This window comes from Sturnira hondurensis, unplaced genomic scaffold, assembly GCF_014824575.4.
Source record: "Sturnira hondurensis isolate 20B ecotype Veracruz unplaced genomic scaffold, ASM1482457v3 Scaffold0000880, whole genome shotgun sequence".
NCBI lineage: Eukaryota > Metazoa > Chordata > Mammalia > Chiroptera > Phyllostomidae > Sturnira > Sturnira hondurensis.
The window spans coordinates 13,618,129-13,638,366 of NW_028073511.1; the positions used below are offsets into that span (position 1 = coordinate 13,618,129).

The 20,238-nt window shown below is 37.7% G+C and overlaps 1 protein-coding gene across 8 annotated transcripts in view; it reads left to right on the forward strand.

Moving 5' to 3' along the window:
* The first annotated feature begins 716 nt into the window (after positions 1-716).
* The window catches only part of MLIP (muscular LMNA interacting protein), a 232,289-nt gene continuing 212,767 nt past the window's right edge, over positions 717-20,238 (forward strand). For all 8 annotated transcript variants that reach the window (XM_037055051.1, XM_037055065.1, XM_037055077.1 and 5 more), the window contains exon 1: positions 717-858. In XM_037055051.1, coding sequence (XP_036910946.1) covers positions 796-858 — 63 coding nt within the window. In that variant the 5' untranslated portion in view covers positions 717-795. The remainder of the gene's footprint in view (positions 859-20,238) is intronic.

Genomic DNA, 20,238 nt, shown 5'->3' on the forward strand with positions numbered 1-20,238 from the left:
AAGGCATGTGACAGTTTCTAAAGAATTCTTAAAACATTGTTCGTTGGTGAAATGAATTTCATCTATTCTCTCATAACTCTGTCCCCAGTAGAAGAGCCAGCACAAAATCAGTTTTTGTGAAAATGAACATGACTCTTATTTCATGATATTTCTAAACATCATTTGCCAGATTTTTATGGAACAAAACTGGCAATGGCCCTTGAATATATGTATTATGTCTTCATAGTTTTAATTAGTTATCCTTTGCTCTTTCCTTTTAATTGACTTTAAAAAATTTTGAGCAACGAAATATTGCATAAATCCCTGAACTATTAGGGCAAAAATTGTAATTTGGAGGAACGATTGGCTGATTCATATTTGCTATATGACTATCACATTTGTCCTTTTGAAAGTGATGTATTAGGTCTTTATTCTAGAGTGTATTTTTTTCTGCTCCGAAGGCTCTGAATGAATTCTTTGATAGTTGCCGTTTGTCACACACATTTTACTTCGTTCGGGGAACCTAACCTGGTGGAATATTTTTCTGTTGGAGAACTTGCTTTCATATCTAGTGACATTTATCACGGTCCGAGGCCAGCTGCCTGACTTCTCTTCCATGCTCTGTTTGTGGGGTTTGAACATCTATAAATGGAAACACTAGCTAACCAGAAATTATCGCCAGGGCTTTCTGATAGTGTCCTGGGCTTTCACAACTTGGAGTGTGCTGTAATATCTAACATGTAAGCACCTCAAATCATTTTCTAGACAGAATCTGCATCTCTCTTTTTCTGTGTCTCTCTCTCTTTCTCTTTCAACATGGAATTTGAAAAGCATGAAAAAGGAAGCTTATTAAATGAGAATTTAGAGGAGAAAGTAACGGTAAGATTTGTGAGATTTAGCATATATAGATTTGCAATATAATTGTGAGTGAAAAAGCAGCGGTCATAGATTAGAAAATTGTTTCTAATTTCATGTTTCTCTAGTCAATAACCTTGAAGTTAAGAATTCCATAGGCTCTACTAGAAATAATGTAGTAGTTATTAAATAATTGTCATTACTAGAATATGGACAAATTCAATTTGGCTACCTTCACTTTAAAAGCCAGAGTGAATTTATTTCGAGCCCTGTTGTGATTGCCTCAACATTGAAAACTTATTTATTGCTGTAAAGCTTAGCAAAAGTTCAAAGTCTAATTTCTCTTGGAGATACTAGGAATCTCTGTCAAGGAAAATATATAAGTATTGTAGAATATTTTAATGTTGTGTGGAATAACTAATAAACTTCTAATGTAAGGATAATGTTTATAGAAAATTTTAAATCTTTCTTTTGTAAAGTTGTAAAAGTAACTTGACCTTGATGCTAAAATATTAAATATGAGTGAACTATAGTGGTCACCTGTGTTTGCTCAAACAGAAATATACTGTTGCCTTGAGTAGAATCGTGGTTCACCTAATTGACATAGGAGGCTAATTATGTTTGTAAACTTATTGTGGCTACAGAGTTCATGTTTAAAAGGGCACGGCCCATTTTAATAGTAGTGCAAGTAGCAAAAAGTGAAACCATATCTATTATAAAAGTATGACTTCTTAAACACATGAGAATGCATTGCTCTGAATGTCCGAAGTTGAGATTTATACATTATTAATTATCTTAATACTTGGATTATGAAAAAAAGAACCATATTGGGTTTAACCTCCTAAAGTGTATTAGAATTTCAAAGTCTTGAAAAAATAAATCGGATAAAATATAAACTTTCCTTAAAGGATTCAGGTCATACTTTTGAACATCAATTGTGGACCTTGTTTCTATGTGATTGTCTAAACATGTTATGGCCACAGACTCTATTGCTTTTTGACTGTTTTTAAAAGCCATGCATTATTGCAGAACTAACCAATGTTTTAACTCAGAAAGGTCTGGGTGAGAATTCTCACTTCACACTTCTAAAGTAGGACTATGGGTTTTGCTTAAGTTTTCTTGGTCTTGGTTAACGTATTTGTGAGACAGGGAACAGTAATTCCTGATTTGAAGGCTGTCATGGGGATTAAAAATTATAATGTATGTGAAATTGTTAGGCTGAAGCTGTGATTTGCAAACTGTTTTTGGCCTAACTTACATTAAAAACACATGCCCCAAATTTATTAATATAGAAAGAGAAAGCTGAAATAAATTGTAAAGTACAAAAAAAATTCAGATATGCTAACTGTAAAGACTTTCTTTGTGATAATAAAACCTTTATAGAACCAGAATGAGAGAATAAATAAACACAGGAATAAAGAGCTGCTGTGTATTAGTGTGCAATGACCCAGGTCTTCCTGGCAATCTTTTACAGGGAGTTTTGCAAATAAACAGAGTGGGCATGGGGCAAGTGAACAAAACTTAAAATGATTATTTATTATTTGATGTGATTTGGTGTATAAATGTTTCACCTTCTGGAAGGTCAGGCTTTCTGCATGCCGGACTCTACCTTGAGCACAACTCCCAATGTAGAAGTAGCACCAAGAAGATCCGAGAAAGTAGTACAAAATTTATAAACATTATCTGGGGGAGAGGCCTAGGGCTAGCCTCTGATTAACTTCCAGAACTTCCAGGAGATTGGGGGCAAATATGGGGCAGATCAGCATGCATGAGAACATCCCATCTGCACTGAGAAGACATGGTTCTCAGGGAGGGAGAGAACACCTTCAAGTTCAATACCTGGGGCAATTGCCTGCACAGGCGAACAGAACCAGGCTCGTAATGCAAACACGTTTCAGGCATAGGAATTCCGATGACGCTGTTAGCTTTTGTTCAGTATCTCTATTTAAGAGAGCTGGAAAAAATATATTTTAGAAAGTTTCCAATAGAATTTATTTTAGTTAAACACTTTGGCTCTTTACATGAATAAACATTCTAAAAGTTCAGCTCATGGAGTATTGTATTCCTTGCTAATACCAATGTAACAACGTATGACTGGCTAGATTGCTGAATACAGTTTAAAATGTGTTTTTGTGGAGTTTGTGGTAAGTTCTTAAAAGTATTAAATTTATTCATTATAAATAGTAAAGTTTATACAAATATACTTTTAAAGGGTAAAATATTTTGTCATTATAATATTTAAACATACATATATTATTATTGAATTTTAATATGCAGCTGATTTAAAATTAAAGTATACTTAAAAGATCTTTATCATGAACAATGTTATAGTATTATATATCATACAACTAATCAATATGCATGGTTGGCTTTATCTGAAGTAAATTTTAAGGTAAGATTTATAGCAAGTAAGAAAACCAATAGTTGGCACATTTAAAAAATCACTACTTCATTCTACCCAAATACATAGACAAAAATAAAGTAGGTTCTTTACTACATATCCAATATGGATCATACCTTACACGGGTGACTGAATTGCTACCTTTAGCTATTGATGTTTTTGCCCTGAATATGTTGCTCTTTGGTTATTGTAAGTAGATTCCTGGGTGCTTGACAATCGAAGGTGCTACTTTTATGTCTGTTCACCAGCAGATAATCAGAAAAAAAAGCTATAATTCTCAAATCCTTCAAAATGTGCCAAATTTACCTAAAGTCCTCATACACTGGTGGATGTCATCCCAGTTTTTCAAACATGAAAAAGGCAAATCAATTAGCATGGGCTTAGAAGGACCACCCCTTGAAAAACCAGCATATTAAGCTGTGTTGAATATTTTAGTCAAAGCCTGATTCTGAAAAATCAGATTATAGTAGAAGTAATTTTTGTGGAGGAAGGGAGGGGGCTATTTTGTAACAATACAGTTCAGTTTCATCAATTCCACAATAATTGGTGTTGGTGCTGAATGCATCTTCGTTTTTCCTGGTCAGATTTCAATGACCCCTGTATCCTGTTTCTCCCAAAATATGTTCCTCGGAGCTGATTTTCCAAAGTGCTCCACGAGAAGATGTTCTGGTCTATTCTCAAGAAAATTCGTGGAACTCTGTGTAGGACATCCACTATGTGGTATATTTCCCTTTGGAGACTCATATTGTATTTTAAATACTGAAGGCTATGATACCCTGGCAGTTAATCTAGTGTTTGGTAAACTTTTTACCATTATAGTGCATTATAATATGTGTATGCAAATGCAACGACTGAATATTTTAAGGAGTGTTTTCTGGAACACACTTTTAAAAAATTATCTTTAGAGGGGAAGGAAAGGAGAGAGGGAGAAAAATATCAATGTATGGTTGCCTCTTGTGTATCCCCTGCTGGGAGCTGGCCTGCAACCTAGGCATGTGCCCTAACTGGGAATTGAACCATGATCCTTTGGTCTGCAGGCCTGTGCTCAATCCACTGAGCTACACCAGCCAGGGCTGGAACACACTTTAAAATATATGGTCAACATATTAATTGTCTGATTTTTTTGAGTTGCAATTTCAGAATAATGACACTCACAGCAATAAATTCAAGCTGGGAGTCATATCTACAATGTGAAGTTATTTCTGAAGTAATGTTAAAAATAAGTACCTTTCTATTTAGTATGTTTTAATAAATAAGTAAAATTAAGTCAAGGGATTCTGACTTCTCTCCAAACCATTTTTCTTTTAGATTAAATATATCAACAAAGACTTTTACTTACATTCACCTTTACCTGAAATTTCTTAATGAAAAGAAACAAATCATATTTTAATATAGTAAAAAAGATCACATACCCCAGGGCATTCTAATGTACAAGTGGTTTCTGTAAAAGATGTTAAGAACAAACAGATATCATGCATAAATCTAGTCATTTCTATCACATTTGTTAAATATGTCTCAAGGGACAATTCTATCTTCCCAAATAATAAATGTTCAGTAAGTATCACAAACACAATGATAACAAAGGAATGTCATCTAACTGATTTTTTACTGGGATTTGGTATACACAAATCAACACAGTAGACAACTTCTGAGTGTTATAAATGTTACTTTATTGAGTAAAAGTAACTGTCTGAGCTTGAAAAAGAAATTATGTCATCTGACAGTTATTTTTAAACAGGATAGATCTCATATTAGAAGCTGAAAACATTTTAAATAATAGAATTTTTACTTTTTATATTTAAAATATTTTTAATTTACCTTGAATTTCATGGAGGAAGATGTTCAGTGATATGTAAATTTGCTTACAATCTCACAAAAAATTTTCTCATGATCGTGCCACTTCATTTTTAATATGACAGTGAAAGAGAAAGAAATTGAAGAAATACTGTATGCACAATAAAAAAAATACAGAAAATTATGCATTTTAAAATTCTGTGATAATCCAGTGAAGGGTAGCTCTTGGAGTAAGGTGAAGTTAGTTATTCATGCATAGCTTAATTAATACAAATAAAACTAATTATTTACTAGGAAGAGGTCGATTACAAACAAAAACCTTGGAACTGGCACTTTGGTTATAATTCCTATGTAATTATCTGATGACAAGTTTGAGTTTGCTGGAGAGCATCTTCAGAGATGTAACCTAGTATCTACTAGGTAGAAATGTCCTCAGAAAAAACAAAATGAGTGTTTCAAATCGATACACACTGCTGAATGCCTATTTGGAACAAGACAGGGTGCTAAGAACTACGGTGGAAACACACGTGATAAAGTCTTGGCCATCAAGGAGATTATTATGTTTTGATTATATTTAAGTAGATTATGAAATAATAATGGTAAGTTTTAGTAGCTTGGGAATGTTCTAAGTGGACAAAATGATGATATCCCAAATTTGTTTTTCTCACATGAATTTGCAACAGCAAGACATCAGGATGTCTTAAGAAAAGGAACAATTGTAAAGCATTTTATGCAGTAACATATTTGATTTCATCCTAATGTTCACTGTTGGAGGAGGTCATTGAGAGGACATGACCACTGGTTCACCCATGAGTGGGACCCTGGGCAGTCAGAGGGTCCCCACCAACTGCTTTCCATGGAACGTACATTCTCCCCACCATTCCCACAGTGGGAGCTGTTTTCAAAGACACGGCCGTAAGAGGTATTGTTGAGACCAGCTGGATGGCTTAGGGGACTGAACCCAGTGAAAGCCTCTATAGAAGCTTTGAAGATTCTGGTGGGCAGGTGCAGAGACCTTGTCCTGAGGACACCCAGGATGAGCTTCATATGGAAGTTTCTTTGCATATTAAGCCTGCTAGCTACCAGTCTGGAGCAGTCTGCCTCTTATGTCTCTCCTTGCACTTCATGGAAAGGGGCCAGTTTCAAATTGCCCCCAGGAAGTTCCCAGTTTTTCAAATCAGCATCTATGTCTATATTTATTTTTCTAGCTGTATCCAACTAGAATAGTTGGTTACAGGCACTCCCTAAGCACTGACATACCTGAAGAAAAAATGTATACTGCTGACATTTCTGATGTGTTATTTAGAGATTATTTTCAAAATGGCTTGAATGTTGTTTCTGATCTAGACATGATTCCTGACAAGACTATATAATAAAATAAGTAGTAAATTTAGGGTCGTAAGTCTCTAGAGGGAAGGTGCAAGATCTATGTATCCCTGTATCGTCATTGATGGCCATGGATCTGTACTAAACTAGTTTTGGTAATGATCAAAATGAAGGAAAGATGAAGACAAACAATGACATTTCCTTTTCCTTAGTGTTTATTTTAGAAACTTCCTTTCGTTTCCCTGTCACTTGTAAGAGTGGACCAATGACGCTTGCTGTGTTCTGGATTTTACTGATAAAGGTGCATTGAACGTCCGTTTAATCTGAGTGGTCATTCTGATGGTAGAGACTGTGAGTTCATTTGTCCCCCAACGTTAAGCCCCTTAGGCTGCTGGCTCATGTTTGCTTTTAGGGGTAACACTGTCGTGGAGAATGGCAGGCATCTGGGCATCTTTCGGGATGCTGCTGGCCTCTCTAACACGTTTGCCGTGCTTCCTGTGCATTCTACAGCTCTGTCTGGCACAGTGCCCAGGATGGCCCATCCGGCAGCAGTATATTTTGAGTTTATTACTCCCTTTTCTCCATAGAGGACCAGACCTCTGTGATAAGTGGACATTTAAAATACTCAGTGAAAATAATTACTTAAAAAGAACAACAGCAAACCAGATGGGCAGTAATGAATAAAATTGTATAGTTAGTACCCCAATGAGTATTCTTCAACTGGAAAACAAGTGGAGGGAAGTTCAGAATGAGGATTGTCTGAAGTTCTGAACTTAGTGTCGCTTACATGATTTTAGTAAGATTAATTTATTCCCATTTCTAAGGGAGATAAGAACCTCCCTGAGAAGTAAATGATTTGGATATAGAATTGATTGGTCTGCATCTGGTATTAGAAAGTTTGTTGATAATATATTCCAAAGAATTGAGACATCTCTCAAGCATTATGAATAATAAGATCTGCTTTTACTCCAGCTGAAAATGTCTGGTTGCAAAAAGTAGCCGTGAATCCTGATCATTTGGAGGGTCAAAGTGAAAAACTAAATAATTGCTTTTAAGTCTCTTTGCATAACAAATAATGCCACCCCAACATCTTTCTGGCTTCCTCTCCATAGAGCCAGTAACAAATACATTTAAAAAAATACCTGAAGAATCTGTAGCATGAAATTAAAAAAATGGAGGAAGGAGATGAGGTGCCATGATAATGGTGGACTATGGAGATTGATGGGAAATTACTAAGTAGTGGGAACTGAAATTGTAGTGGACAAAATTGCAGAATGTTGAGTTCTGCGTAATGTACAATGACACATTGCAGAATGATGGGACTGGAGACATGGTGAGTTAGGGAAGGTGAGTGCATGCAGATGTTCTGAAGACCATCATATGTATCTATGAAAACTCTGTGTGTATATGTGTGTGTGTGTGTGTGTGTGTGTGATGAGGACTTCATCTCCCAAAAAGGAGGCCTTCGGTCTCTTCCTAAGTGCTATCTAGTGTGGTGAAAAGCATGCTGTGTTTAAGTTTAGGAGTCCAGTCTTGGTGTTAAATTTGTGTTTGTGAGGCCTTTGACAAGTCACTGAAGTTTGGTTTCATTATCTCTGAAGTGAGAGGTTGGATTGGATTGGGGAGGATGGCTATGCTCTTCAGAATTTTGTTGGTCTGCAGAAAGTGTCCCTTGGCTGTGTGCTTATTAAATCCTTTCCATGCTAAATAATGCCTGTTTATACAAACATTAGGAACCTTCAAATAGTTAATATTTCTATGTTATCACTGATCAAGTGTAAAATAAACATCCTTGTTATTAGATTAAACCTTTTTTGTAGAATAAAAAGTTTACAGTTTAGTGCTCATGAGTTAAATTGTATATGTTTTCTATATTTTCCCTGCAAAACAACAATGATTTGAGAATTGAATCATGGGTGAAAATTATGGAATATGTGAAGAAAGTAGCCTCAATATTAATATCGAAATATTGTCAAAACAAAGCATTCTATTTTCTCATAATATGACATAAAATGAAGTGGATGCTGTGTTTTCATTAGGAATAAATATTTAGAGAACAAAAGATTGGCATTTTAGATGTTATTTCTAAAATGGTTTCTTTAGCTCTTATTCATTCCCTTTTGTAGTTCGCATTGCTCCCTGCGATGTGCCTGACACAGATATCTCAGTCCCTTTGCGACTCTAATTTTAGTCCCTTCGCATAGCTGCAGGCTGGGGAAAAGGTGGACTGTGTGGAAATGGCAAAATCCTGGCCACCATTTCCATTTCCCTTATTCCTAAAAGAAAAATGAATGCTGTGTTTATTAGAACCTGGGGAGGGGAAGTGGAAGTAAAGTGAAACTGATAAGGATCCAGATTTCTACTCTATGGTTCAAATGAAGTTCTTGAAGCCATCCAGTCCTTTGAAAACCACTGCTGCTTAAAGCAGCGTCTGCTGATAATGTAAGTCTGAGATGTACCGTTTCAATGCATCTTTTGCTACAGCTCCGTGTGATGGTGAATAACAGAAGGGAGATGGATTGCAGGCTCTAACCGAGCTGAGCTTTCATAGGGACATTTATATCACACTGTATGTGTGACAAAGTGTTTTCTAGGTTCTCATTGTGGGAATTACAATTACTTACATATCTAGTTGTTCCATCCCAAGTACGGCTCCCCTCAGGGAATGACAAATAGACTGTTGTATTAGTGATGTAATTGCTTAGAGAATCACGGGCTTGATTTTGCTCCATGAGGTTCATGAATGTAAGGAAGTAATTTTTTAAAATAATAAGAGGATGTCTGTGGTTTAATTGCTGGTCTTTCTCTTTTATTTATAACCTAAAAATTTCTCAAAGGGCCTTTCATCAATTGTCTTCTCAGTTAATGGGTGTTTTCTGTGCATGTATAGCTTCTGTAGAAGACGTCACCCCCAGTTTGTTCTCCAAAAAAGACCTCGTGTCCTTGTCAGAATGTGGCAATTCAGAGACCCCCTCATGCTTTTAAATACTAACTTGATGACATTCATCCCGGGAGCAGATGAGAAAGCCCACAGGATTGCTTTCCTGAACCTGTTATAATTTCTCTGGGATATCATGTCCTGGTGGGAGACTGAAGGAGGAAAATGTCAGCGTGAATTAATAAGCTTATCACAGAGAGTTCTTTTAGAATGTGTGAAGGAAATAGGGGAAATAGAATTTTTTCATTCCTATTTTGTTTTCCTAGTTGAGTTCAGCTTTTATTCTGGAAATTCCTGCATATATTATTGTTCCATATGCTTCTGCACATCCATCCACCCATCCATCCATCCATCCACCCATCCATCTGTCCGTCCGTCCATCCGTCTGTCCATCCTGGGAGTCCTTTGGTTGCAGCTTGTTGGCCTCCTGGCTGATTCTACTCTTTTGCAGGTGGTGTGGGAGGAGAAAGGGAGTCAGTTTTAGAGATTAGCAATGAATTCTCTTCTTTGCAATCCTATCACAGTACCCTATGGAATTTGCCCTTCTTGACTCTGGCCAGCCCTATTAGGTTTGGTAAAGCATTTGTTATGGTCTCTTCCTGGCTGGAGCTCTGCTTTGTCTAGCATTACACCTCCACCTCCTTTTTATCTTCCAGAAATTTATAATATGTTTTCTCAAGCTGATGCTCCTACCCTGCAATGTCTCTTATTGTTGTGGCTTAAAAAAGAATATTATTATTCTTTATCTCTCATTTTAATGGGGTCAAGAGAAAGATATGAGGGAAACTTATGTGTTCCATCTGCCATCTTGAACCAGAAGCCATTTAATCTATTTTTAAAGCTCTTCCCTAATGCTTTGCATTTTCAATAGGTGGTGAGTGTTGTAGAACTTCCCTATTCCTTATTGAGAGATAAATATCATTATATGGAACTATGCATAGGCTATGTTAAATGGCATGCCAAAACATGTCTGGGCATACAATAGAAAAAATTTATGCCAATTTTAAAAGTTTGGAAATTGAAAATCAAGAAGTTATACTTTTTACTTCTCTCCTTTGTGCCAGAGTGATTTTGATAGTTAAGTGAAAGAACTGTGGGGTGAGGGTTCAAATCTAGGCTCTAGCGCTCAAACTATATGAGCTATTGTTTCCTCACCTATAAAATGGAATAAGGCTTGCCTACTAGGGCTGGGGTATGGACTGAGGAACAAAATCTTTGAAAACTGTTCTTGCATGGTATGCACACAGTATTCATCAGAGCAACGAGGGTAACAGTGGTATATAGTCACTTTTTTCTCTTGGAGAAACCCTAGACTTGTGATTAGTGTTTGTTCTCTTTAGATAGATGATGTGTGCTTTCAAATGGACTGTTAGACCCGTGGCAATGCTTGCTTTCCCACCATGAAGTGGGTCATCTCCAAAACTTTGTTAAGTTTTAATTTTATGTCTGTCCTGTGAAGACTGATAGAGATTCAAAAATAAAAGTGTTACAAATAAGTATTCTAAGACTTCTGGTCAAGATAGAGGCATAGGTAAACATGGCTCACCCACTCACACAACCACATCAAAATGACAGTTAAACTACGGAAGAGCCATTACTCAGAACCATCAGAAATTGAGTTCAATGGAAGTCTGACAACTATAGAACTAAAGAAACCACATTCATTCAGACTGGTAGAAGACATGGAGATGCGTAACCATGAACCAAGCTAGTCCCATACCCACAGGACGTAGATAAAATTTTGAGAGGGATGCCTGAGAGTGAGGGGTCCCAGCCCCATACCAGGCCCACAGTGCAGGGTTCCAGTGCCAGGAAGATAAGTCCTTATACATTCTGGCTGTAAAAAGCAGCAGGTTTTGAGTCAGTTAAAGAAACTACTGGATTCCCAAGAAGTGCCTCTTAAAGAGCCTGCGCACAGACTTACTCAGACTTACTCCCTCTGAGCTTCAGCACTGGGCGCACAGCTTAAAAGGCACCCATGGCATATAGGGAGGAGCTGAAGTATCTGGTATCAAGGCAAGAGGTGTGGGACAGCCTTTATCCAGAGAGAAAGGCAGGCAGAAGCCATTGTTCCTTTTCTGAGCCCTTTCTACACAGAGCCACAGAGCTGGCAGACTGATGCCATATCTGAGACCCCATCAACCTGGCTTATATAGTTTGCTTTGCCCTGGAAAATCCCTGAGGCTTTGCCCCAGCCAATTTATAGCCTACCCAAGTTGCTAATTATGGCTTTTCCATATGGATGGCTAGATTAGGTTTAGGCTTCCCATCTTTCTAAATTCTTTCAAACAAACAACAACAGAACTCAGGGAGCCTCCAGCCCCCATACCTATGGCTAAGCCACCCAAGGTCTGAAACTAGCAGCCGCCAGATCCCATTTGGGGCATGCCTGGGAACCTCCCAGTTCAGCACAAGAAGTAGCCATCTGCAGATTGCTTTCTAGTTCATGCTGGGTGGCCAGAGGCGGAACACAGGTGGTGGCTGACCGTGGCCTGTACTACCTGGGAAACCCCAGACCCTTCACACTGAGTGGATAACTTTAGACCACATTGGAACACCACCATCCTGTTCCTCCACAGCTGAGCTTCCATGGTGGTCAGTGGTCACAGATAGTCCTTGCAGCTGAGTGGTTGGGCTAAATCCCTCCCATTGACTTGCCAACAACAACCAAAGCTCAACTATAAGAGGAGGGTGTGCTCAGCCCACACAAAGGGCATACCTCAAGTACCCAGCTTGGGTGATAGAAAAAGCTGGACCATACAGGATACCTACTATATTACATCATGCTACCATAATAGGGAGTCATAGCAGCTCTACCTAAAACATAGAAACAAACACATGGAGGCTGCTAAAATGAGGAGACAAAGAAACATGGTCCAGAAAAAATAGACCAAAACTCCAGAAAAAACTGAACAAAATGGAAATGAGCAAATTATCAGATGCACAATTCAGAAACACTGGTTATAGGATGCTCAAGAAACTCAATGTGGATCTCAGCAGTATGAAAAAACCCAGGCATAAATGACAGGTATACCAATGTAAATAAAGAGCAATTTACAGGGAATCAACAGTAGAATGGATGAAGCCAAGAACTGAAGTAATGATATGGAACATGAGGAACAAAACACCTAATCAGAACAACAAGAAAAAAGAATCCGCAAAAACAGGAGAGTGTAAGCAGCTTTTGGGACAAGTTCAAGTGTTCTAACATTCATATTGTAAAGGTGCCAGGAGGAGTAAAGAAAGACCAAGAAATTAGAAATCTATTTTAAAAAATAATGAAAGAAAACTTTCCTAATTCGGTGAAAAAAATAGACATGCAAGTCAAGGAAGCAGAGACAGTCCCAAACAAGATGGATGCAAACAGGCCCACACCAAGATACATCTTAAATAAAATGCCAAAGGTTATAGATAAAGAGAATCTTAAAAGCAGCAAGGGAAAAGCAGTTAGTCACCTATAGGTTAGTTCACATAAGACTTTCGGGTGACTTCTCAAAAAAAAAGTTTGCAGGTTAGAAGGTACTGGCAAGAAGTATTCAAAGTCATGAAAAGCAGGGACCTACAGCCAAGACTGCTCTACCCAGCAAAGCTATCATTTAGAATCAAAGGGCAGATAAAGAGTTCAGACAAAAAAAACCTAAAGGAGTTCATCATCACCAAACTATTACTTATAAGATGTTAAAGGGTCTTATTTAAGAAAAAGAAGAAGAACAAAACTATGAACAAAAAAAGGCAATAAGTACATGTCTATCAACAACTGAATCTAAAAAACAAATCAAACGAACAAGAACAGAGACAAAATCATGGATATGGAGATCATTTTGATGGCTGCCAGATGGGAGAGGGTGTGTGGGAAAATGGGTGAAGAGGTGAGGGGTTAAGAAGTACAAATTGGTAGTCAAAGAATAGCCACAGGGATGTAAAGTACAGTATAGGAAATGGAGTAGCCAAAGAACTTAAATGCATGACACATGGACATAAATAAAGGGGTGGGGATTGCCTGAGTGAGTGGGGGCTTTGCCATAGGTGGGCAAAGGGGAAAATATTGGGACAAGTCTAACCGCATAACCAATAAAATATAATTAAAGTGAAAAAATAAAAATAAGAGTGTTTGAAATGTGGAGAATAATTATATTACATGAGTGCAGATACTACATAAAGATAGGACTAAATGGCTAAATTATGAGTTGTAATTAATTAGGACCATAACTAATAAATGGCTCATGCAATTAAAAAATACACCCTAAACTGCTAGACTCATCAAGACAGGGTATTTGTAGAAGGGGGAGGATGTAGGTAAGTAGAAGGAGGGTTGTGGGAGGGAGACATCCTGTGTGTGTGTGTGTGTGCGTGTGCCTGTGTAAATGTTCAAAAGAAGAACATAGCTATGGTTAGCAGCACTATCTGATTTTTAAAAGTTTTAAATCCAGAAACTATTTATTGTGTGCAGAATATCATAAGTTGTTTCTCTTACCTTCATCTGGAATTTTTCTTCCCTGTATGTAAGATCATTTCCTGTGAAAGGAACACTTCCAATAGTTAGTTTTTTTAATTTAAGTGTATTTCTATAAAACATGTAGTTTCATATACTTCAAGTAGAATTGTGAATTATTACTACTTTTCTGGAGCACAATATGCATTGAAGCCAGGTAATTTTACTCTAGGATTCTGTTCAAAGTGAAGAAATATACAAATATTTAGTTATAATGATGTTCATTACAATGCTTTTTATAAAATATTGTTCATAGCCCTGGCTGGTGTGTCTCAGTGGATTGAGCACCGGCCTGCAAACCAAAAGGCTACTGGTTTGATTTCCCATCAGTGCACATGCCTGGGGTGCAGGCCAGGTTCCCAGTTGGGGGCATTTGGTAGGCAACTGACCAATGTTTCTCTCACACATTGGTGTTTTACTACCTCTCTTTTTCTCTTCCTTCCCCACTCTCTAAAAGTAAATAAATGAAGTCTTTTTAAAAATAAAATACTTTTCATAAGTAAAAATAATGGGCACAGTTGGGAAATTACTGATCTATGATAACATACAAGGAAATCTGAGGGCAGTGATATAGTGAACAATATACTCCATTTTTTTCAAATGAAAATACAGATGTTATGCAAAGAGGAATGATTCTTGTATGAATGTGCTATGTTGGCAGAACATCGACATGCAAATCAGTGAATATATTTGTGCAGCACATCACTCAAGCTAAATCATTTTGTTAAAAAGGTTTTATTTATTCATTTTTACAGAGAGGGGAAGGGTGGGAGAGAGAGAGAGACAAACATCAATGTGCAAAAGAAACACCAATCTTCTTGTCTGCACCCCAACTGGCCACTGAACCCACAACTTAGGCATGTGCCCTCTCCAGGAAATGACCTGGTGACCTTTTACTTTGTGGAATGACACCCAACCAAACGAGCCACTATGGTCAGGGCTAAGCCATAGAATTTTTATAGTCCAAATAAAGGCAAAATTACCATGGGTTGAACTGTATTTCTTAGAGTTACTAATATTTCAAACAACTCACAATGACTTTCTTCATATTGACCTCAACTTTTTGTGATCCTGATGCATTGATAAGTTTTAATGAGAGAAGAATACAAAGTGAGTGGATATTTGGTGCTTTATTCTTCAACCGAGAGCAGATTTATAGACTCCTTGAGTGCTTTCATCCTTTTGCCTAAACAGCTTTGACAACCAGCAGGCATCAAATTCTTCAAGGTCAGGAACTTAATTTTCCTAGCACCTAGTGCTGTGTCTGATACATGGCAAGTGGTACTCAATAAGCCTTGGTCAAGAAGCATAGGCATGACTTTTACCTGTTCCTCTGTGTGTGTGTGTGTGTGTGTGTGTGTGTGTGTGACATTAGTAAGTGACATTTTAAGTGACATTATTCCTAACTAAACCTAAACTGAATTTACCTTAAGTTTCAGCTACACTTGGAGGGCTGGTAGTTCAATACTTTCTAAGGATTGTTTTTAAGTGACATTATGAGTCTTCTAGGCAGAGACTCATCCCAGGTCCTGAGGGAAACGAACAGAAGAAATACTTAGGTTGTTTGTTCAGAGAAAATGAGAGACACTGAGTATGGCGGGCTGCCTCCCCTTCTGATTGACTTCTAACTCAACCTCATCAGTTTTGCTTGTGAGTGAAAATGGAAGGAGTTCCCTTCCATAAAATCTCTGAGCCATGTGAAAAGCACTAGATGCCCACATGCTTGGTGCTAGCAGCTTCTACAAAGGTGTCAGCACCTGACACAGAGCCTTGGATGCCTTGGCGTGGCCGTTGACAGGCAGCCACAGCGGAGATGGCAGATCTGTAGATTGGTGTTGACAGAAGCCAGGCAAAAAGTGACAGGAGGAAAGTGGCAGACTCCATGCCTGTGAGCCAAAGTACTAGTTCACAGGACAATGACACGATGTTAAGGTCGTGGAACTTTCTTGCAGGGGCTAGAGGTACAGCTGTAGAGATGCTCTTTTAGAACCATGTTTAGTGATTAATTTTACCTTGTTTTTGCTCCAAAATGGGTATATTTACAATGTACTTGTGAAAGTGAAGCACTACAAAAATGGCATTTAATATTAGACATTTTCAGGTATCTGGAAACCGTTTGCCACTGGCAGTTATAGTTAATGAGGTATTAAAGAAATCAATAAAATCTGCATTACCTTTGAGGATTTTTATGTTTATTTTTGAGTTTATATTTTGCTTAGATTCTTTTTCATAACTTATCAAATTTCAATGCTGAGAGGCAGATTCTTCTCTATCATGTGCAGCAATAACAACCGTAGAGTAGGGCTGAGGTAGAACGGAGAACTCGAGATATTTGGAATGTTTGTGCATTTGGTTTTGGTTTGTTTTTCTAATACTGGAGATGTACGAGTGATTTCTTGGTTCCTGTATGTATGGTAGTCCCTGCTTATCCGTGGGTTTGCTTTCCATGGTTTCAGTTACCTGCAGTCAACCGTAGTTCGAAATGCTAACCCTTCTGAATAGAATGATGGAATTTCATGCCGTCACTTGGTGGGGGTGGGTCATCCCTTTGTCCAGCTTGTCTCCACGCTGCAGACGCTCTGGTCGGGTAGTCCCTTAGCAGGCCTCCCGGCTGTCAGATGAACTGTGGTAATAATGCAGTGCTTGTGTTCAGGTCACCCCTATTTTACTTAAAAGTGACCCCAAAGTACAAGAGTAGTAATTCTGATGACTTGGATATGCCAAAGAGAAGCTATAAAGTGTGTCTTTTAAGTAAAAAAGGTGAGTACAGTACAATAAGATATTTTGAGAAAGACAATCTTCACATAATTTTTATTGCAATATATTGTTACAATTGTTCTATTTTGTTATTAGTTATTGTTGTTAATCTCCTACTGTGTCTTACACAAATTAAACTTTACCACAGGTATGTACATGTAAGAAAAAGCACAGTCTATACAGGGTTTGTTACTTCCTGAGTTTCTGGTACCCACTGTTGGAACTGGAACATGTGCCCCTCAGATAAGGGTGGAACTACCGATAAAAAAATGTTAAACCAGATAATCTGAATTTCCTCCAATTTTTAATTTATGTATTTCTATACACTTCTGGGGGGAGGGTAGAGCTTAGATTCTTGTAAGTTCTCACTGACAAGACATCATGTCTAGATGTCATGTTTCATTTGCAGAAAGAGGCAATTCTAAAACACTTTTGGAGTCTTTACCACAGAAAAGAACTCTCGTTTGGGTATACTTGATTGTTGAAGTTGTACTTTTAAGCCCGTAGATCTGTGGATAGTAAGAGAGCCATATTATGGAGACCCAAAAATTGAAGTTCATAGGAATGGAAAATATAGAAGAAGTATTGTACAAAGGTGAAATAAAAAAATAGTTTGTTAATTTAAAAAACTCCAGTTTTATTCTCAGAGTATTTGAGTTGGTTTAGCCCCTAAGAGTCAGGGACAAAGGAATCACATCTCCGTGAAAACAGCTTTGACGGTCGTGCTGGGCACAGTTACGGCTCCCACCACTCGCCCACCAGCTCTGTGATCTTGGCAAGTTTATCAACTCCTCTAATCATCAGAATCCTTGGCTGTGAAATGAAGATAAATGCAACCCACATCAAGGAATTATTGTGGGAAACAACACAAGTCAACTTCTTGACAGTTTACTTCCCTATAATTCCAGCCAGTCATCAAAGTGTGAATGGGGAGATCCTTAGGCCAATTCACCTATGTTTGTAGAAAAGTCTAAAAAGCCATCACAAACAGACCTAATTATATTGCCTTAACTCTGGAAAATTTGATTTTTCTCTTACACAACACTCCTGAGAAGTTCCAGGCCATCCATGGAAGAAGAGACGGAAAAGGTAGGGTCTCAAATACGTTCTACAAAGTAGAAACCGATACTTTGTTACAGAGGCATTAGGAATGGGGGAGAAACACACACTCCTTCTCAGGAACTTGTGGACAATGCCAGGACTTAAAAATTGTTCCTTTAAGAGAGTAGAAAAGTGATTCCCAGGGGCTGGGGGTGGGGCAAACAGGGAGAGTTTGGTAAAAGGGTACAAACTTTGTTATGAGATGAATAAGGTCTGAGAATTTGATGTATAACATGATGACTAGAGTTGATAACATTGTATTGTATATTTAAAATTTGCTAAGACAGTAGAACTTAAATATTGTCTTGCACACACATAGAAACATAAATATGTAAGATAATGGATGTGTTAACTCAGTGGGGGAAATCCATTCAAAATGTGTATCTATATCAAATATATGTTTGATACATAGATTTTAAATATCTTAATTTTACTTGTCAGTAAAGTTGGAAAACTGTTCCTTTAATATTACCCTTGAAGAGTCACTGGAGCATAGTAAGTGTTCATGATATTTATTGATCTCATCCTTGGTTGACATAGGTTATACATAGACAAAGATTTCAAGCACTCAGAACAGCTTTTCTAATAGGTATCATTATTTTTCCTATATCATGTTCTGCATTTACTTCAATTTGATTGATAATTCAGTGTGTGCTCTGCAAAGAATTGGCGATAATATTCACAACGTTTCTGTTATCTTAAGAGCTGGGGCATGTCGTACACCTGTAACTCCATCAGCCTCGATCCCATGTGCTCGGTATCTGAAATCTTGCCACTGGAATGTGGCTTCCATGGCTTTCCTAGATTACCTCTGAGTTACAGATTACCTCTGAGTTACAGACTACCTCTGTAACCAAGATGGTTAAGTGGGCCCATGTAGAGGATTCCTTCTCAAAGGCCATTTGTAAGCAACTAAACCCGAGCGAGTGCATTTGCGTGCGTGTGTATGTGTGTGAGTGAGAGCAAGGGAGAGAGATATTTAGAAACTGAAAACATGGTGAAAGAGGTTTTAATAGGTGCCTCCACACAGTTACATTGCTCTCCATCATGATTTTGGATGAAAGCGACGTTGCTGTGAAGTAGAAATGTCCATTAAAGGGGTAGATGTAGCCTGTTAGTCCTTGGGAGGCTTTGAAGACATTTAGGAGATTTTTTGAGAGAGTAAAAGTCAGGGGCCAAGGTACATTTTGATGGGGGAAAGACCATTCTGAAAAAGAGATTGATGGGTATCACAAGGGAGGGTTGCGGGTAATGACCAAAACAGCCGCCAATGCTGGATGCCTAAAGTGTCCTGTGGGGTTCCCAGGTGCAGTCATGGCTCTGAGGCCTCGCGGCATGTCTTCCACAGCTTTTAGTGAACCACAGTTTGCTTTTTTAAAGTATTGTTATCAAAATCTACTGATAATACAGGGTGGACCAAAGTAGGTTTACAATCGAGAGTATACAGAACTGAGTTTATTCTTGTACTATTTATTATTATATTACCATGTGAATGGTACTTGCATGGTACTTGGCCACTCCTATACTTTCATGATTTAATGTGAAATTAAATAATAACAACACCTAGATCAATGCATAATGATGTTCAGAGAATGCTTGTTCATACCTCACCTTACCCCCCTTTTCTTTAGTCTTCTCCCAAAAGTCAGGTCTGGTGCAAACATGTGGCAGGAGCATTTGTGAAACCACCAGGGTAAAAGGACATAACAGACTATTGTATATGCCCTCTGACAACGCACCAGTAGACGTTTGCTCTTTGACATGACTTTAGCCTAAGTTAAGATAATTGGTTTCATCGTGAGGTTTTCTCTGGTATACGGACAGAAGAACTGAAGCTCCTTGAAAAGAGGTCATCGAAGGAGGAGAGCGCAGATCTCAGATGCGCCCATTCCTCCACGGCCTCCGTGAGGTTGGGCGACACCATGAACGCCCTGTGGGTCACTGCTGGTCCGTGGCAGGCAGTGCTGCCTTTAGAGTAAATAATAAAAAAGAACAATGTAGTCTCCATGAAGGAACTTATGTGTATTCCATTTTTGAAATTACTCTCTCAATTTCTGGTTTACATTTTTTGCACTTATGAAATCATAATGAATCCTGAAAAAGCAATTACTGATGCGTGAAGTCTAAAAGTATGAAAAACCACTGTTTCTGACATTTCAGTCTCTGTTTTCAGATATCCTTAGTAAGGTATTGAGGATTTTTTTGTCATTAGCAAACTGTAGTTTCTTAGCTACAGTTTTATATAAACAGTGTTACATCTCATTTTCTTTTGCTTCTTTCAGAACCATAATTTTCTCCTCTAGCAAACATATCAATTTTTCCTATATAAAGCTACTTAATTAATTTTTTTCTATTTTATTACTTTTTTTCATGTGTAAGTAGGCACAATTACTTTTCACACTAAGAAATTAGATTCAAAACTTAACAAAGGTTTTGAGCACATATCATGAGCACAGGCCTTGGGATTTTTACATGCATTGTCTTATTTTTATATAATCACAGCCTTGCTTTATTTTCCCCAAGGATCTGATATTTCTTTTGGAATAAGAAAATTTCTTTCTTCTTTTATGGAATCATATATAGTGTGGGTGATAA